The 27,680-nt window shown below is 40.7% G+C and overlaps 1 protein-coding gene across 6 annotated transcripts; it reads right to left on the bottom strand.

Annotated features, from left to right (window-relative positions):
- Nucleotides 1–696: 696 nt before the first annotated feature.
- mink1 (misshapen-like kinase 1) lies at nt 697–27,680 on the bottom strand. 6 transcript variants are annotated; one of them, XM_044371192.1, is made up of 32 exons: nt 26,300–27,680; nt 21,891–21,956; nt 20,710–20,892; nt 20,508–20,618; nt 20,329–20,419; nt 20,086–20,216; nt 19,943–19,997; nt 17,386–17,464; nt 15,566–15,741; nt 15,335–15,404; nt 15,020–15,230; nt 11,659–11,766; nt 10,965–11,051; nt 8,075–8,248; nt 7,813–7,983; nt 7,259–7,525; nt 7,043–7,122; nt 6,822–6,925; nt 6,629–6,720; nt 6,310–6,333; nt 5,692–5,843; nt 5,442–5,559; nt 4,164–4,280; nt 3,790–3,901; nt 3,464–3,613; nt 2,540–2,683; nt 2,072–2,206; nt 1,837–1,937; nt 1,555–1,704; nt 1,306–1,465; nt 1,069–1,208; nt 697–975 (listed from the first exon to the last, which is right to left on the bottom strand). In XM_044371192.1, the coding sequence occupies exons 1-32, from the start codon at nt 26,354–26,356 to the stop codon at nt 892–894; spliced, it is 3,900 nt and encodes a 1,299-aa protein (XP_044227127.1). In that variant the 5' UTR covers nt 26,357–27,680; the 3' UTR covers nt 697–891. The 6 variants fall into 6 exon arrangements, with proteins under 6 accessions (XP_044227127.1, XP_044227126.1, XP_044227130.1 ...); XM_044371191.1 differs by having other exon boundaries at nt 8,075–8,251; nt 26,300–27,679; XM_044371195.1 differs by having other exon boundaries at nt 7,259–7,417; nt 8,075–8,251; nt 26,300–27,679.

The following is a 27,680-nucleotide window of genomic DNA, read 5'->3' as shown; positions in this document are numbered from 1 at the left end:
GTTGAGGCCAGAAAAAGGTTGGTGGAAATGCAGGACTTTAGTTTACTGTCTACTAAAGATAACTAAAAATATTTAAACAAGCTACTTTGCCCTGACTTAAATCTCCCTTTGTGAATATTTTTTTCTTCCTTTAAGCCTCCCTGAAATTGTAGGAGCCCCAAAACAATGAGGGTCCACAAGCCGCTGCAGATGAGTGTGCCGGCTTTTCATTATTTGACATACGTGTGTCCTGTGGTAACACACTGAATGGAGGCAATATACTGTAAGAACCCTGCAAATGATTGAAATCTAAGTGTCAGGTGTTATCTATTTACAGCTTCATTTCCACATACAGTATTGGTAAATAATGCCTTCCTCAAAATGTACTGTATAACCATCAAGGAATGTTTTTTAACATACTTCACAATTAGAAACTGAATAGTTACGACTGAACACAGGTCCACCAAGTAAAGTAAATCAAGACAAGAATATATACAGTACAAATTAATAGATGGTATTAACATTTGAAGCTCATCAGTGATTTTTCTTGATGATTCCAGGGAGAATGTTATCAGGGGGGCCTCGGCAGAAACTGTATCTTAAGGAGTGTAGGCTGGAATGGATTTAGAGATTGTGTGTGTGTGTGTGTGTGTGTGTGTGTGTGTGTGTGTGTGTGTGTGTGTGTGTGTGTGTGTGTGTGTGTGTGTGTGTGTGTATGTGTATGTGTATCAGAGCATGTGTGTTTATGTGTGTGTGTGTGTGTGTCTTTGGAATATGAATGCGTGAGTGACAGTGAGCTGGAGAAAAAGAGAGAGAGGTGTTGTGTGCATGCGTTCTTTTGCGAGAATTTCCGATGCACTTCCTTATCCGAACCCCGCTGGGTTCTGCACACTGACCAGAGCGGCTGATCCTTCACCAGTTCATGATGCAGTTTCTGTTCAAGGTCATGAAGTACACCTGGCTGCTGCCTCCAGACCGCACTGACGCAAAGAACACCTGAGGAACAGCACGAAGACACATGTATGTACAGCGACGTCTTTGAATTCAGCCTCTGGTAGGGACCTCATTATAAGTGTTTGCCTCTCTTACCTTGTCATTCCTCTCGCAAAGGAACTTCAGCCGCTGAGCTCTTTTGTGCATGAAGACACCGTCCAGGTGGCCCGTCTCCACAGAACGGATCTCGATGGCCTTTTCTCCCCAGCCCATGATCTGATTTGAGCAGATATGAGCTGCAGAGCAAAGTACCGTATTAGTACAAGACAAGCTGATTACAGATGATACATACGCTTTTATCCTTGTCAGTTAGTTTTTGGATTTGACACATACCAACAGATGTGGGCATTTCTCCCCACTGCAGGACGACATCCTTGATGATACGTCCGTAGGTGTTGACGTAGACGCCCTCATCCTCATAGCACAGCAGCATCTCCATGCCGTCTGAGCTGGGCAGGAATACGATTGCATGAGGTGTCACGTGGCTCTGGATCTGTGTGAGATGAAAATAAGAGGGGATGAGCTCCTGTAGGTTTCACATCATCTCCCACGACGCTGCTGTCTCACAGCTGCACGACTTACATGAACTGGGATGTAAATGTCATAGTTGTTTCCGGAGTCCACGTCGATGGCATGGAAGCCAGCACAAGATCCGTAGATGACCTTCAACCTCTGACCCTCTTCCACCGTCAGGTCGACAAGGACAGGCCTGTGTGGCAGGTCTGCAAAAGACTGGTTCAGAGGAGTTGGGGGGGGGAGGGAGGGAGGGGTAGAAAGTGAGTGAGCGTGAGAAGATAATCTAATTGAATGCTCCTCCGGTTGACTGATCACACATATCCAGCTCATAGGAAAGAGGAGACTTACCTTGAAGGCCATGAATTTGTGATAAGGCTTGGGCGCCCAGGCATACACCTCCACTGCATTCTTCAAAGCAATCACCAGGAACTTTATCCTCTCATATTTCACTACATAGAACAAACACAAAGCCATCGGACATCAGATCCTTGCGATCAATAATTCACCATGCCGAATGCATTTATGAGAGTTAGTTGGGAGTGGAATAGATGGCGGTAATAAAAAGCCATTGTCTGTCACTCACCGACTTTGTAATGCACGCAACCCTCCATCTCGCCCACAGTGGTCCAGCCTTGCTTCTTCTCCACCTCTGGGTCATTGTGGAGGATCTTATTCCTCAGCCAGGCCAGGTAGTAGACACGCACCTTGTTTTTCTTGCCTTAATAAACACAGCAGGAGCTCAATTAGAAAAGAAACTCATTTCTTTACTATTACTATAGAAGCATCAGTAATTGGCTTAATATTCTTATGAAAGCAAGGTGTTTTGTTTTAATATTGTAATATAATCTTTCCTCAACATCTACAAGCTCTAATATGCAGTGAAAAGAAATGTGTAAAGTCAAAATGCAAAATAATCCCTCTGAATTAGCACGAGCACAATTTGGCATCTAGTACTTGGCATCCCATTAAAGATGAGAGTCTAATATCAAAACCACAAACAGCTTTAACACACTGTAGTGAGAGCAGCCTGGTGATCTGTAGCAATAATGACCTGATATGGTGATGAGCAGATTGAGGCCCTCCAGGACGTCCATCTGTTGGAACCTGCGGGAGTTGATGAGGGGGTAAACCTTGCCCTGACCACTACGGTCCAGCAGCTTCAAACCGTTCTCTGTGCCCACCAACAGGTTCACACCTGGGGACACACATGCACAAATAGAAAGCCTTTTTCATTTTGCATAAAATAATTCTAATTATTTCCTTTCCTCTGGCCAAAGCTAAAAATAACATAGCAGTATCCTTGAGTTGTAACTCCTGGTATTTGTCATTTTGTACGCTTTCATTTTCACATCATAACCTGCAGCAACTCCACTCTCGTAATATTTTATTTTGTTCAGAGGTAAAGTATGAAAAGATATTTTTTAATGGATGTAATGTAACTGTGTGTGTAACCTCACCCATTAACTACTGTATCTACAAGTCTATTTGAAGATGTAGAAGAGACTTTCAAGGTTATATTGTTGAGTCTAACACACTTTTTTTAAACAATAATTACACAGTTTGGTACATAAAAAGAAAAGTTGACAGTCATCAACTAGGCAAAAGGTGGCACTTATGGAAAACAGCTTTTACAAAGAGGTGAGAAGAGCAGGAATTCATTAGAAAAAATTTGCTTTGATGATGCAAGTAGATCCGCCGTGTTCTCTCTGGAAGAGCCATTAATGTCACGCAAAGACAATTACAGGTACACGGTGGCCTCAAATGTAATTTTCATGTCACATGGAGCAATGCTGGAGTTGACATATTAGTTCTAAAGATAAGGAACATTAAAATAACTTGATGCTTGGACTATATTTTAAACTTGAGTCTCTGTGGAAGATACCATATTTTAAGTAATATAGCTAGTTTAAGGTATCCAGTCTTGGTATTTAGTTTTTTTTATGTATTTATACTCATGTGTTGAATCCCATCTCACCCCAGAGAGCAGCACACAGGATCTCAGAGTTGAACCTCTTCTTGTACTTGCGGATCTCAGGCGTGTCATTGGGGGGACGTGTGTTGGTGGGATTTACATTCACCATGGATCCTTTTCTCACCTCCATCTTCAGCTGCTCAAACCTGGAGCCTATACAAGGAGGCAGCGATGGACATGGCTTGATTAGGCAGGGAAAACACAAACCGGGGCAAAATGGTACAAGGTTTGGAACTAGACACAAGTATATAAGGTATATAAAAAGGTCTAGGTGGTGTAGCTTCCTTGTTTAATGTTCAAGAAACTCTGAGCAGATGTTTCTGACTCACCAGTGATGGACATGTTATCTCCTGTACCTCCTGGTGACTGGTACATGCCCAGATCCACAAAGGTTGTGAAGGAGGACTTGCCAGATGCCTTAACCAAACCTCTGGACTGATACTGGTGGAACAGAGAATAAAAATAATACAGTGTAGTTTAACTCAACATCATGTCAGTGAGATTGTTAAAATCTCATATATTTTCTATGTGACACTGAAGCAACAATTTTGAAAAATATATTTTTTGATGATAGTCCCCTAACAAACTGAACTGGGTGTCATGAAATTCAGTGTGTTGTGGGTGGACTTCATGACATATCTGGAACACATAAAAATAAACCCGGGAATTTAGGACTGATATACTTAGCATCAGTAAAACTTACATCATACACAGAGTCTTTCCCAGGGGAAGAGTGAGTGGCTGAATCAGTGGGGGAGTGGGAGGGCTGCACCACATCTGGCAAGTTAGTGTATCCATTATGGCTCCGCTTCTCTGGGGTCTTTCAGGTAAAAGAGGAACACACACACACACACACACACAAATCCATGTGTTACATAATATCCGTGACAGATTTGTATAGAGGCTTATCTGCTGCATCGATGAGCAGGGTATGACCTGTTTGATTAGCACATCACAGTAACCACAAAAATGAAGCACACTGGGAGAGCCAGTTGATGTGCCTTTTCTTCCAACTGATTTGCCATTTTTGTTTACATACTTCTGTAAAAAAAAACAAAAAACAAAAAATGATTCCCTAGAAATTTGTTCTGCTTTCTGTCACCATCATCTAAATGACTCCATATACAGTCTGGATTTTTCCCAAGCTTACAGCAGAAACTGAACATGCAAGAGGGGGTTTAACTATCAGAGTAAGGAAACAAGATACTGAACTTATTGTATGATACGGAAAAGTTTTTTAAACTGACAAATTTTCTACAAAAGGACTAGAAATGTATGGTCTATGCAAACTGTATGGGATGTTTTTCAAAAAATATGATAATCTACACCCTCCGTTTTGCATCATTCAAATCCATATTAGACACATGCTCAGTGATCGTCCAATGCAGTGGGTACCGAGAATGCCATTGTTAAATGTGATGCAGCTGAATTTCTAAGCAGCAAGAGAGACAGACTGGTACGGAAAACTTGGCACAAACATTTGATGCTTATTGCAAATTCAAATACAAACACACACATACATCGACACACAAAAGTACTGCACTTAAATGAAGGTGACACTTCCCACACTTAAGTTATCATGAGCCACTTGCAATATGTTTGCTGTCTGTCAATGAATCATATTGAAGTCTCTCCAAATATCTAGATTTATGCCAACCTAACATAAGGTGGCTTTAGGCAACGTATGAAATAAAATACAAATTTCAGTTGCAGAGGATCTGTTCAGTAACTATACAGGCTTGTAACAGAGTTTCTGTTAAGCTATATTCCATTATGGAACAATTTCTGAACATTGGTGCAGATTGGTGAATGCACAAAACCGCTCTTTGGCTCTGAGGTGTTGACATTAAAACACCAAACAACAACATGCAACCAGTGCCCTTGTCTTGCTGTTTTGCAACATTGTTTGACATGTCTTGCGTTGATTTTTCCTTCAGGTCACAATACATTTTCAGCTTCATTACATGTACAGATGACTCACCCTCTGCACCAGCATGGTCTGATCTCCATAACCTCCAGCCTGCTCTCCTTCTCCCCCCTCACCCTCGTCTTCATGAACCACCATGGTGTTGACTGAATCGGTGTCTGCATCCCTGTGACTGAAAAGAAAAGACGAACAGAGGTCAAAGAGGTGATATGACCTCGAGCTTGATGGAGAGGACTGAAAAGAGAGTGACCCGTTTCAACAGGAAGTACTGAATTCTTTGCTTCCTTGTAGGTGTTAGTGTTACCGATCTGTGGGGCTCTCTTCCTCCTCCGCTCCCTCGCCGCTCTCGCTCTCCTCGCTACTCTCGCTGCTCTCTGAGGAGGAGGAGTAATCGTTGGCCTTGACTGGTGGCCTCGGCTGCTCCTCAGCGCGCTCCTTCGCAAAGAGGCCGTGGTCCTGCACAAACATTCAGCACCATTTACTTAAAGAAAAAAAATGTTTCAAACACAACATCAAGTTCCAAATAAAGCTGCAAATGACACAACAGAAATATATACAATACTAATATTAAAGAAAATCAAGACACAACTGAAGATGAGGGGGTTGTCAGCAGGAGGGGCTCAGAAACAATTTCATGTAAGAGATTGCTTTTAGAGTCCCAACACTCTGTCACATGATGATATTTTTGGGATGATTTTCAGGGCATGGTTACAAGGCCTGTGGTGAGTGTTTAGTAACAGAAAACAAAAAGCAAACACATTAAAAAAAGCCTTTATGTAGACAAAGAAAAAACATAATTTCCACAATAAATTAATACAGTGTGGAGTCAATATGAAGATGTACAGCAGCCAGTAATCGCAGATACAAACTCAAGCATGAACACTGAACATTTTGCAACACACCAAGCCACAGTGATACTAACCTCTCCTATAGCTCTCTTGTAACTCTGTACATTAGAGGTAAAGTCAACAAACAGGGATTTAAGAAGAGGAGAAACATGAAGGGAAACAGTAACAGTGTGGAGTATATAGAGCGTAAAAGAAAAGTTATGTGAGTTGAAATAAGACATCTCCATTTACAGAACAGGTCTGTACATGTAAGTTAGTGCCTTTTATTTTTTAACTGCTTAACTGACCAATAATGTGTTGCATGCGCTCATTCAGTTATGTTAAAACTAGTTTTATAAGTAGGGGATACTGCAGAGACAGCCAACACAATGTAAGTTTGAAAGAACCACTTACAGCAGGGCGCCCGGGGCGAGAGGAAGTGCGAGACTCCCCCGGCTTGTGACGACTGTCATGGGAGAGAATGGGTGAATCCATTTTGGAGGAACCTGAAAATAACAATTGGCGCAGAGTGTAGTTATAATTCTGAAATCAGACTTACTGCGAGGACAGTCTGCAGAGAAATAGCAATTGGGAGGCAGGGACTCACTGAGGATGCGATGCCTCTCTAGAGAGCCGGTCTGGGGAAGATTGGATATGATGCTGATACTGTCTCCTCTCTCCCAGCGATCATTGCGGCTGAGATCTGGATTGCTGCCATGGTTGAGGATACAAATCAGTTATCTCAGGCTGTCATTAAAACCTATCGCTGTTTAAAAAGGCACAAATTGAAAGAAATATCTGATCAAAGCATTTGGCTGACTCCAGTACCTGGCTCTCACTGGATGCCTTATGCCAGAGGTCAGGTTGGTGTTGAGAGCTGTGGCAATAGATGCTGTCCTCTGGGGGATCTGAGGACAGCAAAGTCATAGCCTTACATTCACCAGTATTTTAATCAAGTTCTTTTAAACCTAATAATACTCTTTACAACCAACAATAATTATAGAGTGTCATGTTTCCAGCAGAAACCAGCCCCTAGCCCCTTACCTTGGGTGGGAGTTCCACATCTGGCAGGCGGATCCAGGGGCCACGATCCTCTCTGATTTGGTGTACCTGTGGTGCTGGGTTCTCAGAGGTGGGGTCTGAGTTCTGACGAACCAGCTCTCTAGAGTGGATGGGGCGGGGTGTGGGCGTAAGGGAGGGATCCTGGGTGGGGAAGGCGGACATGGTCTTAGTGGGCTGGTCACAGAGGGACTGGGAGCGAGGGACAGGGGCAGCATAAGGCTTCAGTGGAACCAAGTGAGCCATCTGGAACTGCAGAGGACAGGAGCAGCAGCGCACCAGGAAGGTGGAGCAGCGGAGCAGAGGGAAGAGTGCGTGAGACATTCAGAGAAGCGGAGGAGGAAGTGGAGAAGAGTGCAAAAGTTGTGTTCAAAGTATTGACAGATGTGGAGAGGGAAAGAAGAGAAAAGAAGAAAAATGCATAAATAAGGTAGCAAAGACAAAGAATCTGAGGGTAAAGCTGCTAAAGAATTTAAGGGCAGAGAGGCAGAAGCAACTTTATCTTCTGATGTTTTTATGCAAACACTTCAAACACCCACCTTGCTCTGCCCCCCTTGCGGTTCAACGGGCCTCTGCATTGGTGGGGTCTGAGCAGACTGGACCACTCCTGACTGGCTGATTGAGTCCGAGCGTGACTGGATGGCAGTGTCGGAGACTGTGGTGCAGATTTTGGGTGATCCCTGTCTGTTGAGCTTACTTCGCTCCTCCACCTGAAATATGGACGACAGTGAAAGATGGATTTCGTCTGCAGCTGTGTACAGTAGTTTGACTGCGGTGTATAATGTTTCAAATCATTTCTACCTCACGGGCCCAAGTAGGTTTGTTGTTGGGCTCCAGGTTTTTGTTGTAGTGGTAGAGCTGGGGCTTCTTTTCCTGCTGCTGCTGTTGCAGGGACACCAGGTAAGCATGCTCCTGCTGCAGCTGCCTTTGCAGCCGTTCCGACTGACGCTGCTCCTCCAGTTGCTTGCGTTTATACTCCTGAGCAAAGAGACACACTGCAGTTAAGCCGTTGCTTGCCTCAGACTGGACACAGCACACGGGGTGAGACAGGTCATAACCAAGCCAATGTACCCACACCAACAGCAGGTCAGCATTCGCTTTTTCAGCTGGCCACCACTGATTTCATCTGCTGAGATAATAATGTTTTTGGGCAGAATTTATCATCTCCAAGTGTGTGTTCCTATTTTTAGTACGGTAGTCAATTACCAACCCACATCAAAAGAATATTGATCGTTTCTGTGGCTGAACATTTTATGCTGTATGTTACAACAAAGGATTTAAATGTGAGTCAGTTGACTTATTGTGTTTTTTTTTTTTATTGTACTAAGCTGCATGAGTCTCCCAGATATTTGATGGTCACTGCCTTCACAAGACACAAGATATAACAGAAAAATGAAGAGAGTTTAAACCCTGAGTCACTGAATTCACAATGCATCTTGCAGCAGCAGAGATAAGCTTTTCACTGATTTCTGAATGTTTCACATAAAGGTACGTTTGATACATTTAAACAATTTTTGGTATATATCATCAAAATTAACTTCCCCAGAAAGTTAAAGACTTGTCAATTTGTTCTTCATTGTTCTTTTTCTTAACTGCTTAAATTGCAAATCATTATGGGCGACAACGCTGAGAGCTAGATTAACACGTCAATCTTCATTCTGATGCCGATGATAAGATTCTGGATACAAACGACCAAAATTAGTTTTCTCCACAGGAAGGCTCGGGATGCTTGACAGAATAGGCAGCGTAGCAATTTAGGAGACGTGTGGTGTTCCCCCACAGTGATAAAAACCAAGTTTGGCTGGCACCTGGTGAGGATGCCTCACCCAGGTGCTTCCCTGTGTGGGAGGGAACTTTAGAGTAGACGGGGGGACACAATGGAGGGATTACAGTGCACCTCTCAGAGGGACCTTGAGTAAGCTGCTGTGGAGAAGGACATAGGCTGCTCTTCCTGCCCTGCTGCCACCATGACTCTGACATAGATATGCAGCTACTGGACAACATGGACATATTTAATTTCAAGGTTTTGAACAGTTTTGGTTCTTTTGTTTTATTATGATTATATGCTTATACAGTATATGTATTTTCATACAGAATATGAGATCATAGAATACTGATATTCTTTACTGAAGGAGGCTCAACAACACTAAAACTGTGGACAGAAGCTCAGACTGTGGCCGTACTCCTGAGTTCCTGTTCATACTTTCATTTAACAGATGAAATGTTCTCTAATGAAAAACAGAATCACAGAGTGTAGATAAACCAACATTTATCAACATTTAGCAATCAACTGTGGCTGACATCACACTTCCTGCAGCTGCTGATCAAAGCCCTCCACTGGTTCTCTCTCTCTTGATTCATGCCTTTTGTTAGATTTCACAAGAAATTCAGTTCTATTTGTCCTAACATTTTACTGTCTTCATTGGATCTAACGAAAGCTACAGGAAGGCTTTTAATGTGGAAAAAGTAAGTGTTAGGTTAGAATGAACACATTTGATTAAAATATTGAGAGGAATGGAGTTTATTAAAGGCAGGTGTTTTTACAGCTGTGAGCTAGCAACAGTAGAGTAGCTCACATCTATTGTACACTACATGTGTATTAAGGGAACTGGATACTATATTCAAAGATAGTCCTATTCATTCCAATGAAACAAACAAACAAACATCTTTCAGGCTAACAGAGGCTTTCCACATTATTGGGCCCATATTACATGCGTCCTAGAGACCTTTATGGCTGAGGCAGTTGAGAGCATGCACATTAGAGATTTCCTAATGTAATTAAATCATTTTGGAGTGTGTATTCCCTGCTTTACAATTGTTCCTTTTGTAATGACTGTGTATGGGAACGTACGGTGTGTTTTTCTGGCCTAATGTACTGTACATCACATGATCCTGGAATACCAACTATGGCCACTGTGCCAAAATCACCTCACAGCCCGGCACCATTTCTGGGGCTTTGCTGCACACGATATCTCTGATAATTGCCCTTGAACATGGTTCTGAACCACCAAATATGGTCCAGGGACACTTCCCTGTTCTTTGGTCCATACTGTATGAAGAAATCTCAATTGTCTAATGCATACAATTATGAGAATTGGGTTATTTCTCCCTCCAAAAAGCAGGAACAAAGAGCTACAGCTCAATCGAAACGAGAGCAACTCCTACGCTCCACACAACCTAGCTAAAACAAAGCTGTCAGGAGAGTGGCAATTCTTCCCTCCAGTGTAAGCAAGATACATTTACACTGATACACTGACAGCTGCCCAAAACTGCCCTCTAAAAAAAACTAGGTTAGTGTTTGCCTTTTCAAAATATCATTCAATACTCTGAGGGCTGTGCACATACTCTGCAACATGTAGAGACCATCTACATCAAGGTGCTGCACATCTAGAAGCTCAATCTACTTATTTTGTTACAAATAGATATTAAAATCTGATTGTAACAATATTCATTTAAGCTTCTATTTACTCCATCTCAAATGATCTATCCCAAACACAAGCAGACATGTTAGACTGTGGTGTTTGTTTTGTCAAAAACAAGCCATTTTGTTATCGAGGACAGTTTATGTCAGAGCTGATCAATCAGTTTCTTTATTGGTGAGGTATTATAATATATGTAATTATTATATATAAAAGAGGACATGGGAACCTCTGCAGTCAAGACAAGACACAATAAAGGAGTAGTGAGTTACCATAAGCAGTGCCTGCTCCTGAAGCAGCTGCTGCTGAAGGATTTCTAATTGCCGCTGCTCTTCTTCTAACTTATGTCTGATAAACTCCTGAGGAAAGGTGAGGAGGCAGGAATGATAGGAATTAAAGTGGGAAAAGAGAAAGGAAAGTATATGGGGGGGGAGGGGTAGAGGATAGAAGCAGAAAACAGTTATGCAATGCCATTCCAGTAAACAACAGAAACCATGTGTTGTACTGATAAAAATCAACAATTCTAACACTGAATTTTAGCGAGAAAACATGCACTGTCCCCGTTCAGGAGTTGGAATAGAAACAGATAAAAGTTAGCATAACATGTCTAGAGATTGTGATAGACAGATTTAGATAAGTAAGAAAAATTTGATTTTTATGAACTGTGATTGATGTAAGTTCTCAAACTAACACGAAATCAGTATTTGGCACTACAAGGTGATGGTGATATGATGCCAGACTCTTGTGTTATTGAGGGTAGACTGGAAATGGAGCAAGAGAGACGCAGAGAGCTCACCCACAGAAAACTCATCTCTGAATAAATACACTAATTTAGACCCTTGCTGCTATGGCAACCTACTCATGGAATTTCACCACCAGAGCAACTTGCACAGTGTTGCTGCTAGACACACCCACACTTCACACTGATTGGCTGACTGCAGCCTCGCGTCTCCCTTGGTTGGTTACCTGCTCCCTCTCAGCCAACCTTCTATCTTCCTCCCGTCTCATATCGTCGAGTCTCCGATGGGGACCTTTTTCTTGCTGCCTCACCATCTCTCGCTCTTTTCTCTGTTGCTGGGAGAGAAGGGTGACAGGAAAAAGAGAAATGAGCATAGAGGCTCTGTTTGCACGGGGGAATTTATAATGGATAGCCTGCTAATAAGCAAACCCTCCCTTGTTTTTTGTGAAAAGAACAGGAAGAAGAAATAAAAAGGGAGCGGGAGTGTGAGGCAGAGAATAGAGGCTGTGAGTCATTCTCACAAACACACACACACCTATTGCATCCTAATCATCTCCTGAGTGTGCTGCTTTGATTCAAACCTGAACTGACCACAGTTATTCCCTTTTGACAGGGAGCAGTTTTTATCTGCTTTTTTGAAAAGGACATTGAAACAACAAGCTTTGTTCTTTGTGGTGAAATGAGAACCTTCACCTTGGTGCTGACACAAGAGACTCTTGTCCACTGGATTGTTGTTGGCCCTTTAGTATTGGGGGAGGAGGTATTAGATTTGGGGAGTACAACCTCGCTGCAGTAAATACCTTTTTAATATTGCACTGATATTAACAGTGGCAATATCAGTGTAATTATGTGTGCCTCATTCAAATCCCATGTAACTCTTTCATTTCACAGCTGCTCACACTTTGTCACCAATGAGCTGGGTTATGTAGATATGTATTTCAAAATCTTCAACCACATACATGAGCTGAAAAGTGTTACATCACAGCATAGGATAGGTACTAAATCTTTAATCTCTATTTTATGGTCAATAACAAATTACAATCTAACACAAAAATCAGACAATCAGGCACACAGAGTGGTATGTTTGTGAAGTTTGTTTGATGCATGCAGTAACATGATACATAAAATGACTAAGATCCACCAGCCAATCGATAAATTAACTGCTATCAAGGGCTAATGGCTGCAGACTGTAAAGCAGAGCATTCCACAAGGATTTTTCAAAGATCTTGACCGTTCGTCACCGTGATGACGCCTATTTATCAACTCTGTACTAGAGACTTCAAAGCTAGAGAGCATGACATGATAATACACACTGAGGGAATGTGAGTATCGACAACATTAGAAGTGCATATCAAGATTTTATGTCAACTGCTTGAATATTTCACCAGTGCTTGTGCTGTGCGTGCATTCTGATCACCGCAGTCAGTGGAAACTATTATTTCATACAATGGTGTGCAAACACTGATGACAACAGTATATATACACACACACTACTTAAACGTTTTTCAAATGATTGTTTACATTAGTCTATGCTTCTCATACAAAACAATCAATATATATGAAGTAAAAGATTGCTTTGGGCAGATATGTATTACCTTCTTTGTTATTCTACAATCCAAGGATAAGTTGATTTCTCAGTTAGGCTGTTTTCTTTATATCATGTCCAACTAAAAAGAGCCAGCTGGCAGCCATGCTTCATTACAGCTACCTTGTTAGGCAGCCTGATTAAATTGTAATTAATTCTTTAAACTCACAGCCTTAATAAATGACAGATTGTAAATATAGGCTGCATATAGTTTCCATGCATTCTGTGTCAAATTAACACATGCTGCCTCAGGTTCTGGTTCACAATGCTTTAATGTTTTCCAGCCTCATAACAAGCAGATTAGTGGTATTAGAGTGTTCGAGACCGGCTGGTTTAAAAATGAATGCATCCTGATCCTAATCTCCATAGTCCTTAGGTGAAACAGCCTTTTCACAGTTTTCATGCAGTTCACAAACATCATGCTAACAAAACAACTCACTCCAGCCAAATGTTTGCAGAATTTATCATTTATACCTGGTGTTGCAGGGAGCTGGACCGTCTTTTACTGTAAATAATGTCACTCTATTCCCCATTTTTCTCCTGTTTATTTAAGTATGAATGTTATTGCACAAAATGTTGAAAAGGTACTGTTGGCAGTGAGGCTGACCTCAGCTTTTGTTCAGTACCTGCACATTATTATTTAGTGATGGAAGCTTTGAGTTGGTGACAAGAAAACCTGATGGATAGGTAAAATGAACTGATGTGCTTCCATGTAGTGCATAGGCTTCATTTTATATGTGCTGCATTTCCTAATTTCCAAATACAAGCTGTTCAAACATTGTTATTCTTACTGGTCTTAAGACGTTGGCCCACTATAGGAGGCAAATCACAAATACCATGCATTTATGACGAAAGCAAGCAATGGCAAACCAAACACTGATGTAAATATTGGAGACTTGATAAAGGGCAAAGAATAGAAAAGGGCAACAGTATTTAGTTAAGTGGCTGAAGGATAAGGACAAGAGCGGGGCGCATAACAGACAAGGAACCTGATATTTTCTTCGCTTGGTACAATTACACTTTGAATTAAAAACTTATCATCATGTGGTATAACATGTGCGTGAGCCCCTTGTGAAACAAACAGGTTTACAGTGAATTCTGAAATCAAGGTCAATGGTAGAAATAAGTCCAGGCCTCTGCTGCTCTATCCCTGACAAAATCTGATATCTTTGTATAACATTATTGTATGAGAATGTCAAGTGGAACCAACACCAATAAACAAAGACAGCCTGTGATCACAAGTTGCGAGTCAGTTGTGAAAAGTTTTGGTTAATTTAATGTCAAACATTATTATGAATGTCAAGTGCATCTAATCTACAGACTAATGAATGTGCTCTCAGTCTCTGAAGTAGGTATGGGATTTAAGTTCAGGCAGTATTTAATTTCAAAGTTCAACTGCTGATACTCAAACTACATATCAACTACATCCCTTAAACATCTAATTGTTGGTAGTTGAGTATTAGTATTCTCTTACTGGTTCTAAGACTTCTTCACATCAAGGGCCCCTAAACTGACACAAATTAGACCACGGACCCCCATTTGATAAGATTTTGTCCCAGGGTCCCCCATCTGATAAGATTTTTGCTTTTAGATGTTTTATTACAGAAAGTGTATGAAACCCATGTCCAGAATAGTCATACAATCTGTCATTGTGTTACTTATGGATAGAATTATAGTGAAAAGAAATTATTCCCCTTTTTCCTGGGGACCACCTGGAACCTCTTTGAGAACCACTGGTCTAAACCCTTAGAGTTGAGTTTATAAAGCATTTTACTTTGCAGATCCAAAATTAAGACCTCTCAGGGGCTGGTAGGAAGACTTTTGAACTTTAGAGAGAGCCAGGCTGACTGTTTCCCCCCTGACTCCAGCTCCATATTTAGCATACAGCCATGAAAGTGTCATCGCTCTTTTCATCTTACTCTCAGGAAGGAAGGAAATAACAAATTTCACAAAATGTCAAAACAATTCCTTCAAAGAGTATCCATTCCCTAGTTGACCATTACCTCCTCAAGTCGGCGGCGCTGCTCCTTTTGCTCCTCGATGCGTTTCTGTCGGTCATGCAGCAGTTGCCTCTTGTGTTCCTCAGGGTCCCTGCGCTGCGCAGCCAGTTGGGCCTGCTGCCGTTTGTGAGCCTCCGAGCGCTCTTTGTTCTCCTGCTGCAGACGCTGGAAGTCCCGCCTCAGGGTGGACTCACCAGGCACATTGAGGATTGAGCTGATGACCCAAATTGATAATATGAGGGAGAGGATCTTGGGAAGCACAGTGAGCACAAGTCAAGGATGCCCACTACTAGGACAGAGATGACAAACTGCTATTACCTTGACTCTCTGTCATCACCACGATTTTCATCCTCCTCATCACTACCACTGTACTCATACTCGGTCTCTTCTAAAAGAAAAAAATAGGATAAACAAAAGTCAGAACATTACATGAAAGCACCTTTCGCCATATTAACCTACAGTATACTCCAAGAAGGGACTATGTTGTTTGAGTTACATAGATTGAAGTCAACTCAGTGATGCCAGGCTCCTCCCATCTCATCTGCTTACCTTTCTCTCCCCTTTTCTTACGAGTACGGTCAATATGGTCTTTGAGTTGGATTCGGACCTGGCGCTCAGTGGGCTGGTCCCTGATGAAGGAGTGCTTGAGCAGCTGTTCTGTGGATGGTCGGCTGGGGTATGTCTTCACCAGACAGCCCTCTATAAAGTCAATGAATTTCTTGGACCTGGGAGGAAGGGGGAGGTTAGTGGATGATAAAACTGGTGAGGGAGAGGGTGAGGGAGGGGAGGCATGAAACAGTTGGCAGCTGGGCTGTTACTGTCCAGAACCCTGATCCAACACTGCTCAGAGAGAGAGACTCAAGAGGGACAAGGTCTGTCTTTAACCCCTTTCGCATGTCAAGCATTTTCTGGGAGGAATCGTGTGCGTCAGTATTTCAGAAAAAAAGAAAAATTCTAGGAATCTTCCTTTGTAACAGTACTGTGAACGGAAAGCCATTAAGGTTTCATGCTAACATCTTATGTGACAGCACTTGAGAAACTGACAAAAAAAAAAAACCTGCAGTGACTCATTTCATTCTGCCATGTCTTTACATAAATGGAGGCTAGTATCTGAGATTAATCAGTAACCAGAGTGAACAGTATACTAACAACAAAAGAAGCTCCTTCACTACTAGCTGTTGCTTGTTCTTCCTACACACACTTTCACTGAAACTGCAAATACAATTCTGGGTACAACAATAAAACATAATTCAATGAACTACTATAACTAGTTCATGAATATTACCTGTACAAAGTCACACATTAACAAAGAGTTGTTGAGTTCATTATATAATATTAAAAGTGGTCATGATGATGTTTCCATCTCTTATGTTTTATATTCGCAAAATTGTTAATTTTGACAGCTGACAGCTACATTGTGGTAGAAACATTGCATTCTGAATGCATACTGAATGTGGGCCCAGTAACAAGAAGTGGGAAAAGCAACAGGAACAAAAAAACAGGGTAGGAGGAAGAACATGACAAATTAGTCAAAATACCTTCAGCTTCTTGTCTTGCTCGCAATCATCTTTAGTCTCATTATTGAGACAAAACACATGACCACTCACACTCTGACATAGGAGTGAGGGACAGATTTCCATATCATCTTTCCCAATTGAGAGAAATGATGCGAAAGCACTCGGAGTAATCTGCAGAAGATCACCATTTACTTTGAGAAACTAGCCTCATTTGGAATTGTTTCTTGTACAATCAGCATTCTTTCCCCTCAGTGCTGTTCTTATTCAGTGTGTTTATATGTACTTATCATGGTTATTGTTGCTCTGCAGTAACCTGGTTTCTTTAACATCAAGTAAACAGAATTAGCATGTTACTGAATTGCATATTAATATGCTCTCCTGCTGTAACTGTTGATGGATTTAGCTAGCTAATTATTCCAGAAAGTGTGTAATAACTAATTATTTCAGTGCAGTATCACAAAATGTGATCAACAAATTTTTGATGGAAATGTTCACTGTTCATAGTGATGAGGCGTCTTTTGCCATTTTATCTGACGTACTACATACAAATATTTCCATGTATTTTGACAGGGAAAAAGACCAGAACTGAATTTATCTATTGTGTAATATACACATTACAGTGCAGCACTAGACAGTGAAAATTACACCTTTTTCTATTGCATAAAATGGTTTGGCCAAACCTCCTTTTTCATTTCAACTTATTTTTGGAGACAAGCTAGATTTTATAAGACTTTAAGGGTTTTACAAACTTTACATAATGTGAAGGGAGCATCAGCTTGTCTAGGATTTGACAGTAAATAATATTTGCAATTCAAGAATAGACAGATATATAAGACAGATATAAAAACTCACCATTTTTTGGATTTAAGTTTAGGAGGGGGATTCCTGGGAATCAAGAAGAGGGCTCTCATTGGGTGCATGTCACACAATGCTACAGAAATAAAGAAGAGTTGTTGAGTATAATTCAATCCTCCTATCCAACTACTGTACAAGGAAGGAAAAAGCATATCAGTATCAATATCATATATTCATACACATGGTCATTTGTAAATAATACAAGCCACCATTACACATATTCTTCGTATCTTTAAACATGGGTACAGCTGTTGTTATCCAATCTTTCCTGGTGCCTCAGGCTTATTGTTACATTGAATGTAAGAGCAAGGACTGTGAGTCATTGTGTTCCCAGCGTAGGTAGGTAGCTAAACCTGACTGGTTAGCTTTAGAGTTACACAGTAAATAGGCTTTTGTAACGCAGTCTTTTGGACATATGCAACGTGACTGAGACAGCCAAAGGCAAGAGGAAATGTTAATTTCTGCATTTTAAGTGCCACATTAAAACAGAGGCGTCACAGTTATACTGATAATATGTGCTTCATATAACATGCATGTTTAACATGTATTTCACATGGTATGAACATTTAAGCAAAATGAGTATTCAGGAGGATAATGTGGTTTATTTTCATTTAAAGGACTAGATCACACACTAATAGGATGCTGGAAGTTTTATCGGTGGAAATGATCAAGGACACAGTTGTACTCTGCCATCCCATTTTGTGTTTTATTAAATACCTGGAGTGAACTGTTCTGTTTGTTCAATTTATCAGTTACAAACCTAAACATATAGTCCAAAAGCTCTATATTTAACTTGTTACCTTTTATTTACCAAACTGACAGCCCTTTGTTTTCCTGAAGCTTAAGTGTACAAATAGAAGAGGTATAGGAAGTGTCTGCTGATAGGCGTGTGGAAAGAAGATGCTTAAGAATTCATATGTTCAAAAACAAGTTACCTGTAAGCTTATCATGCAACCACAAACGATGTGGTTTAAGTTGGAAACTTGCTTCATATTTTTTTAAATATATAAAAAACTGTGTCACCCTTGGGCCTAATAATGCAATTGTGAAATGCTGACAACATTTAGACACATCTAGCTCTGGAACTTCCTCATAATTCACACAGAAAATATATTATGTGTGATGTACAACTAATTAAAAAAATCAAACTGAGACAGGTGAAAATTTTTCCCAGAAGTTAATGAGAGTCTGATTGTAGCATACGCTGTGAGGCAAATACAAACAGTTTTGTAACTGTCACAATGATGCTTTTCAATGAAACAATGACACATATCAGTCTTGTCTTAGGTAGTTTGTATGATGGGAAAACTGATGGATAAATAAACTGTTCATAGTTCACCTATCACACCCTCCCCTATTTCACTAAATGTTGGAGGTCATGTTATCAATACAGACGTTCTATGGAATCATTTGACTCTAAAACGCTAAATGCACAAAAATCTACTGTTTCTCATGATGGTACATCAAAACCAGCTTGGCAGTTAACCTGGATGCCTTATGTCATTCACAGCAGCAGCATGGTCTGTAGCTGCTCCTCATCAGTGATGTGAAAAAAGGCTTCAGATCATATAAATTTTATGCCAATAGTACAAATTTATTTTGACGACAAGAGGTAGACTCCACTTAAATTTATGCTTGAAGATCCCCTCCAGACATCTTTTGAGACATATTACATACTCTCCATATTATGCATAATGCATACTCCGCTTTGAATAATAATTTGTGTCTGATGTGGTTTTTCTCGTTAAGAATTTCTTACAATTACATCTCCTTTACCCTCATTGAAAAATCCTGAATCTATGAATACTGAAATACTTTTAATTTTAAGTGTAACTACGGGGCACAAGATGTCTCCTTCTTCACTGAATTCCATTCTCGGTGTATATACGCCCTAACAGCGCAGGGGTTTATTCAACAGAGCTCAGTCTGTCGCTGACTGAACAATTAGCGGTATGTGGCTGCACAACAGCACAATGGAGACACATTTTGGAACAACAGAGCTCATAGAATGGTGCCCCCCATAATGAAAGTGTTCTCTGCTACTACTTTAATGTCCAATGTAATACTAAATAAACCAATAAGTAAAGACGGGTTATAATAGTTGCAAATTTACAGTAACAGTACACCAGCCACAACAAGTTTCTTGCCGTATTTGCTGCTGTTCAGTATTGAGTTTCTTTACCAGATCTATGGTTTATTCTATAAACATTTTAGATGCTACTCTTAAGTGAGATTTTCTTGTCCTCTTAGTCAGGTTTGACACCAAATCTCCAAGCAGACAGATCTCCCCGCTAAGCAGTCGAGAGAGTTCTGTGCAATCAGCCTCCGCAGGCCAACTGCCAGCTCACGACTACACTACCTTGATTACAGTGAGTCAGCTGTCCATCTGAAGGCACAGACAACAAGGCCGTACATGCAAGACAGATTCATTCATTAAGTCTTTTTTAGAATGGGTTTTGAGACTATGAGAAATTATCTGCTGCTGAGTACATCGAAATTCATGATTCGACCATAAACAGGTGAAATACGTGTGCGGATGAGTGTGTACACTTACGCGGAGCTCCCTCTGCCATCTCAATGGCTGTTATCCCCAAGGACCAGATATCGCTCTGGAAAACACACAGGGGAGCAAGTCAGTCTCTAGCTTTCATATGATCTCACAGCTTAGTGCTCACACAAACACAATGCTATTGTTACCCTGTAGTCGTAGGTGGAGTCAGGGTTCTCGTCACAGGCAATGACCTCTGGTGCCATCCAGTAAGGTGTGCCAATGAAGGTATTCCTACGCCCCACGGTCCTGTCCAACTGAGCGCTCACCCCAAAATCAACTGAATGTGGACAAAGGAATCAGAGGAGGAAGGGGAGTGAGACGATGATAGCATATGTTTACTTCTGCGATGAAATAGCCAAAAACGCTCAACATTCAAGCGTTCAACATACCAAGTTTGACCTCGGCATTCTCTGTTAGCAGCACGTTCTGGCCCTTGATGTCCCTGTGGATGACTTTATGGGCGTGAAGGTGAGAGAGGCCCTGGACAGAGAAAGGAGTCAAAAATCGGTCAGTAACAAGAGACCTCTGCTGCAGACTGGTTTTTACTGGTGCAGCTGCAATTTCTCACCCTCAGGATCTCTCTGCAGATGTAAGCAATCCAGTCCTCCTTCAGAGAGCTGCCCTTAGTGTTTTTCACCAGGTCGGTCACTGACCCAGCCCCACAAAACTCCATCACCAGCTACACACACACACAAACACAAGCTTAGCGAGGGCAATAAATGAGTCTCACTGCTGTAAAATCGTCAGGACAGTTACAAGGGTAGACGGACCCAGAGTTGGTCATCATGTCCTGGTGGACTCTTCTTGACAAAGGCACCGTAGTATGTGGCTATGTTGCGGTGGTGGCTGTATTTTTTCAGCATGTTGATTTCTGCTTTGATCTCCTCTTCCTCTTCCTCTGTAACATCCATCACCTTGATGGCAGCCAGCTGGCCCGTCTTCACGTGACGGCCCTGATTCAAAGAGAAGCGGGCAGTAAAGTTGAAAACGAACCTTGGACTCGTTGTCTCTGAATCTTTCTGAATGTTGCCCATTAAGTACGACTAATTGCTTCATCACATCATTTCGCCACTCTTAGTTTTAGATTTCCTTCTACTGGACTCTCTTATCTCGCTGTCACAGTCACTTTAAAATGTTCAGATGACATCTGAAAAATTCACTGACAGAGAGATAAACTAAATATGCTGTAATGTGAGACATTTATGTACAGAACATTTGCAGACACTTGAGTAGCCTTTCTATTCACGCTCTCGTCTGCTCAGTTTTGCTGCAGCAAGTCATTGTACAGGTGACAGCTGGTCGTCTTGAATGCTTCAAAGATTACTCCTCATCAACTTAGTATGGCATCTCTTTTAAGATGGATGCCCCTCACAATGGACAGTTTCAATTTCATTACTTTTCATGCATTCTTCTTCCTGCCCCTACATTACCCACAATGCAACTTCACTTGATTCACTCGACTGTACAGTTTCAGTTGTGTTATGCTAGTTGCAGCCAATGTAGCCTCGTGCCTCTGGCCTCAAGCAGACATGAGGAGTGGGCTACAGAGGTCTGGTAACCTCACATTTTTCTAACTCCACTGCCCTAGACTGTTTTTCATTTTTGTAGTCGTCAGCTCCAGCCGACCGTTGCCTCAAATGACATGAAATTGCAGTTTATCAGATTTCCCACAGCTCTTTTTTCTTTATTCTTACAACTTTTTTCACATATGCAGTGGTAATGAACACAGATTTTGATGTGTAAAAAAATCGATGGAGTTGCCCTGTAAGCCTTCAGTTCAAGTCCTTCATCATTCCAGGTTTTACATGCACTAGTTTTATTCTATTCATGAACTGATATAGAAACTAAAATACAACATTTCCTGCCGTTTTACTCGGCCTGATATTTTTGTGATGAAAACAACAAGTGATTTAGACTTGAATATTTAAAATTGCTCCACATCACGTCTCACCTTGTACACCTGCCCGTATGTCCCATTGCCGACAACCTCGACCAGCTCAAAGATCCCTGCTGGATCCTACGAGAGACAGAGATGGATTCATAAAGTCATACAATATTCAGAAAGAGCAGCACACATGCCTCTGTGAGATAAATCTACAGAAATCTACAAAAATGAACCCCTATGGATCCTATCGTGTACAATAAATCCAATTGAAATAAAATATAGCAATTTCCATACAAATCATCTGAACTTAATTTTCCTAGCCACCCACTCACACACTCACTGTCCACCCACGAGATTTAACATGAAGGAAACAGACAAGCAGATACACTAAACATTGACACCAGATTAGAAATACAAAGATGGATAGTGACAACATGGACGTGACTTCCGGCCTCTTCCTGATTTGTTCGTTTTAAGTTTCCATGCAAATGAACGCATACTTTGCTGACACTAATAACGAGTAGGTTGCTCTGACTTAATTATGCAACCCCCTCCTCCCCCAAGAGACAAGGGAAAATGACAAGCAGCTCCACTTTCATGCAATTTCAATATGGCTTTAAGAAGATGTGTGGGTGGTGAGACTGCTGCTTTGGGTTTAGAATGTACATCATGACCTATCCTGCTTTCATCTGTTTCCAATGACGGGTTTTCTGCCTTCAACACGGCAGGGAAAAATTCCTTTGAGACAGGGAACATTTTATGGGAAACAAATAGCATACATACTTCTGAAAGATTTGGCAGTAAAATTGGGAAATGACCACTCATTTACTGCAAATGCACAAAGCTCACATAATGATAAAAACATACCAGCCAGATCTTGAAGAATGTTATGTGAAATGTACACAAAAGAGGAGGAACTGTGACGTAAAGTAGGAGCAGGAGAATGATGGTATGGAGGAGAATAATGTAACGATAGAGTGGGTGGTGAAGAAGAGGCGTTAGAGTCACCCACGTCCAGCGCAGAGAGTGGGATGAGAGGAATGAAGTGATAGAAGGGGAAGGGTATGGTTAGGTTGTTTGAGGAGTAGCGCCACCAGCACACACATTGCCAAACAAATTGAAAGCAATAAAACCGTAAAAAAAAAAAAAAGAAAAAAAAACAAACTGTAGGCAAGGAAGCAGTAAAACTAGTGGGTGAAATCAGAAAAATGGCATCTCTGATACCTCTAGCAGATATCATGCTGCCATGTTAAATAAATTGGAGAACCTCGGGGAACAACGCAATTAATTTTTCCAAATGTCAGCCTGTTGTCAGGAGAAAAGCCTCAGTTCAAGGGAGTATTAACTCTAACAGACACTGGTGTGGGTCCATAAGGAAGCTGACAATACAGTACGTTTCCTGCAGTGGTGTCAACTTAGCTGACAGAGGAAGTCTTTTTTAAAATAGCCTGACTTGCCACATCTGTGGTCGCACAGCTGCAAGAATCATCACCAAAATCACTACTCTAAATTCTCTGAATACCATTAGGCAATAATTGTCTAGTTGAATTTAAGTCTTTTTAGATCTCTTCCTAAATACTTATATTTGCTGGCTCTGTGGAGTCTTTTACAAACACAAAATCTTAATATGTTCTTCAAATTCAAGAAAGTAATCTCAACAGAATCTAAATTAGCTTTGCAACCTAACATAATTTGCATATTGCAAAGTTGAGGTTGAACAATGTTTCAAATTTGAATTACTTATGACTAACATTATTGGATTGCTGTCAGTTAACACTTTGCAAATGGGCTTCATTACATTCATCCAAAATTGTACCATCAAATATTAGAGAATATCCACAAACATCTGGATTTTAATAATTGTTTTTTTTTTAAACCAATAGCTTTCTTTAGGTCAGTTTACATTATGACATTGTGAATTCATGAGCACTATGTCAAAATAATCTGACATTGAGATGTCATTTCATATCCAACATGTGTAACTTTCACTGGTGTTTACAATGTGGCTTTGTGAAGCGCAGAGCTTTTCTTAATATTACTCTACAGTATCCATTTTTCACACTTACTCACACTTGTGTAAGGTTTCTTATGTCTAACATAGCAGGAACATGCATGGGATGTTTGCACTGCAACAACTAAAATCACAAGACTAAATTTCTCATGAGTTTAATTCCCAGAGGGCATTCCTCACTAATCAGCATCCAATATTTCACTCACACTCTCAAATTTTCAGTGCTTGAAACTGAAAATAAAAGAAGTCGCTTTCCAACAGTTTTAAATAAACAACACAGCAAGGTCATATTCTGCAAGCGCTGTACTGGACTATGACCTTCCTTCACTTCCTATGGTTTAAGATCACTGAGTACAATTTATTATGCCACCTGTAATCAACACAACTGTGCAGGTGACCTAATTTTCCCCAGTGCTAGAGGCACTGACATTTGTTGTTGCCTGTGTACAGTGGACTGTAGTTATGTAATGCTGGAGAAATTCTGTATCCTGAAGCAAGTTTCAGGAAGAACACTGTGACTGAGTCACTTCAATGATCAGTTCTTCAAAATCACAAAAACACGGTTAACACTTATTCCTAGTGGTAGCAGATTATGTCTTTGAGACTTCTGCCACAAAACCATATCAACATATGATGGAGGTAAATGGATTTCATTTACACTACTCCATTACTCAAACTCAACAATAACTTCACCTTCCAGAAACAAGTAATTGGTCAGCACGCCAACCAATCAGGAGTCACTAGTGTAGCGATCTAACCTACCTACCACCTACAAACACAGTTAGATGTGTTCAGCCCTGGTGGATATATCATATTTATTTCCACTGCAATGAATTACACAGGCCACAAATTGCTGTTCAAGTTTTAAGAAAGTCACTGAAAATCTAGTTGGTTTGGGCCAAAATAATCACAAAAAAAATTGTTGAGAATGATAATCCAATTCTCTAAGTTCAATGAAAAGATAGCATTTCAGCCACAACTAAAATAAATTCAGATAATATGGCTAATATTCTCATATTCCCATTTTATATAGCTTTATTATAAATAACTAGGTCTGAGAGATTGAAAATTGGACAAGACCAACTAACTGACTTTGCATCTTCGATATTGTTTTGAAATAAACTTGTGTGTTCTTCTCTTCTGTTTTTGTTTGTGTTTTCCACAACAATATTAATTAAGGTGACAGATTTTTTTCAATGGGGTAATAACCAAGAGGAAAGTCACTGTTTTTACTGTCAGGACCTCATATTCCATTACAAGATGTTATTGTCGCTGAATTAAACAGTTCCCACAAAATTAAGATTATGCTGGAGAAAGTTAAGAGTTTTAATGCACATTTTGAGTAATTGTTTGATATTTTCTACAGACATGACGTGATAACTATGATCATGTTTAAAATTTGTACCTTGGAGTGGGAGATGTTGAAGAAATCTGTCTTTTCAAAAAAGCAGTGACTGAATGCATGAAATGTGTCTTATAATTTTAATAGGAGTCTGTCTTAAGGGGATTTACTGCTGCAACAAAAAAGAAATATAGATTTTTTTCAAACCTATTGAGACAAGAAGATAAATCAATAGGAAGTGTCAGAACCATGGTCTTAATTATGAAACTGTCCCCATGAAAAGAGGATTTTTCAGCAAATGGAGATAGTGGTGAGCAGATTTGTGTTTTCCATTTGATTTAATTCATTGCCTGGCAGAGGAGGTTGATCAAATAAGCAGGTAGATTTTAAAGACTGAGGCCTTCAAGGTGGACCACTGTAAACCTCAGGGAAGTGAGCCAGAACTTTATTGTTCTATCTGATATGTTGTATTTTATAAATATACACTATAAGAATGTTGTCAGTAATCCAAACCAAAATAAACCAATTTTTTTTTTTTTAAAATCCAAAATTCACGAGTGTATGGTGAGAAGATTTGGGCTGATTCTTATGATGATCCACATATCAAACAGCAATTTCAAAGCAACAATCATTCAAGCAAAAGAAGCGCATCACAATCTCAAAGTATATCATTGTTAGTTGAAAAGACAAAAGAAACACTGAACAGACTAATCATTAAACAATGAACATGTCCATCACGGCTGCTGTGTGCAATAAAAAAATGACTACAGGTGTGGTGTGTTACAGCCCAGCAGCCATCATTCTCATGTTTTTGTTTTGTACATGCTAATCACGAAAAGTTATTGGGCTGGACAGTGTGATTCTTTATTATGGCGGTGCAGAAATCACAAAATATCTTTGATTTGAATCTGTGATATTACAACAACAACACAGCTGCCTATAACAATACAAGGCCAGGGGATGTTTATCACACCTTAACTTTGTGGCGTGGGTGTCAAATGGTCGTGCTTGTGTCAGAGGCAAACTGACACTTCTGTTCATATGACATAACATTTAATGAACCCGTCTGCAGTAATTGTACATGAATAAAGCGCACCACACTTATATTGTAATAATACTCACCCTCAGAGCTGCGAGGTCTATGTCATCCAGGCTTCGTGTGGGGGCGTTTTCAGACATAGCTGGCGAAACTTATCACGTTAGCTAACAAGTTAGCCACTTATTTGACAAGAAGTGATTGGGGAAATTTTTAAGTGGCGGGTTGAGTGAGCTCGAAATGGCTTTACTGTAGAGAAAATATAGCAAACGGGCTTTCCGATATGCTGAAATGTTGCTGAACAACACGGTAGCACTTAGATTAGCAAACACATCGCAGATAGAGCTGCCACAGACGCACCCAGCTGGCTAGCTCACGTCAACTCTAGCCGAAACCTATAATGTTATCCGCAGTTGTTTTTACAGAAATGCCGGTAGCTATATCTGAGCAAAAAAAACACATTCAACTTAAAATAGGAGATTTCAACAAACTGTCAACGTCACCGTTAGCCGGCCATCGGCACCGCTCTAACAACTGGCAGGTTTTCAATGCAATGCACCTCCACTGTTGTTGAACACCTTGCTGCGTTCATTTTGACTGCTGCTGTATAACATTACAGCCAATGTTATCCAGGATAAAAATGAAGCGTGTCGCGGGAAAAAAACAGAAAAAAAACTACCACTACCACTGAGACATTCCTTATTATGTTTGATAAAGTAAAAATAACATTTACTGCTCACGACGCAACGGTTGTTTTTTTAAGGAGAACGCAACGTCTGATGTGATGGCGTCCGGGTCCGTCCGCACCGCACCAGAACCGACTGTCAAGCTGGCATTATTAGCCTAAAATAGACGTCCTCCCAGAATATTACTAGAAGATTAGAGCGGAAAAATAGAATAATACCCTCATTTGAGACACGATTCTACGCAACTGCAGTTGTCAAACTTGTTAACACGACTTAAATATTCCCCAGTTTCGGGGCAAAGGCGCACGGTAATCTGAATAACTACAGAGTCAGGTGCGAGCGAACGGTCTAAACCTAGCGTTAACGGTAACTGGTTAGCTAACGTGGCTAAGCTAGCAAGCTAAACAGTCTTTTTCCAGAATAAACTTAACTTCTTCATCCATTTTCTGTGTTGACAGTCGCGCCTAGCACTGCCAACCTTCCGGGGAAAACACAGGCAGGCAGGCAGACAGGCAGGCACTATGCTCTCGCCAGCCACCGTAATACTTGTAAACTAGGGCCCTCGACTCTTTAAAGTTAAGCGTTGATTTCGTTCTCCGGCGTCCAAATTTTCAGAACTTGTAGTTGTATTCCGACACTGCAATATACAGTGCAGCCTCAAACTGCGGCGTACTGGCAAACTTGTTATTTCGCCATGTTTTGCTTCCCAAGTCCTCCCTCCCACTCTCAGCCTTGTTGTAGTCTTGCGGGGTTGTACTGAGTGACGATCGGCTGCACACAA

The sequence above is a fragment of the Thunnus albacares genome, chromosome 13, assembly GCF_914725855.1.
Source record: "Thunnus albacares chromosome 13, fThuAlb1.1, whole genome shotgun sequence".
Lineage (NCBI taxonomy): Eukaryota > Metazoa > Chordata > Actinopteri > Scombriformes > Scombridae > Thunnus > Thunnus albacares.
This window is presented reverse-complemented; position numbering and strand designations above follow the sequence as displayed.

Bases quoted from the DNA above. Each gene is read 5' to 3' on its own strand.
- mink1 (XM_044371191.1), bottom strand. From the start codon at position 26,356: ATGTCTGAAAACGCCCCCACACGAAGCCTGGATGACATAGACCTCGCA. The intron at 6,926-7,042 runs GTACTGGAGTCA...CAACCATGGCAG, and splicing joins AGGCATCCAGTGAGAGCCAG to CAATCCAGATCTCAGCCGCA. The intron at 1,705-1,836 runs GTAAGTCTCCTC...CCTCTGAACCAG, and splicing joins ACAAATTCATGGCCTTCAAG to TCTTTTGCAGACCTGCCACA.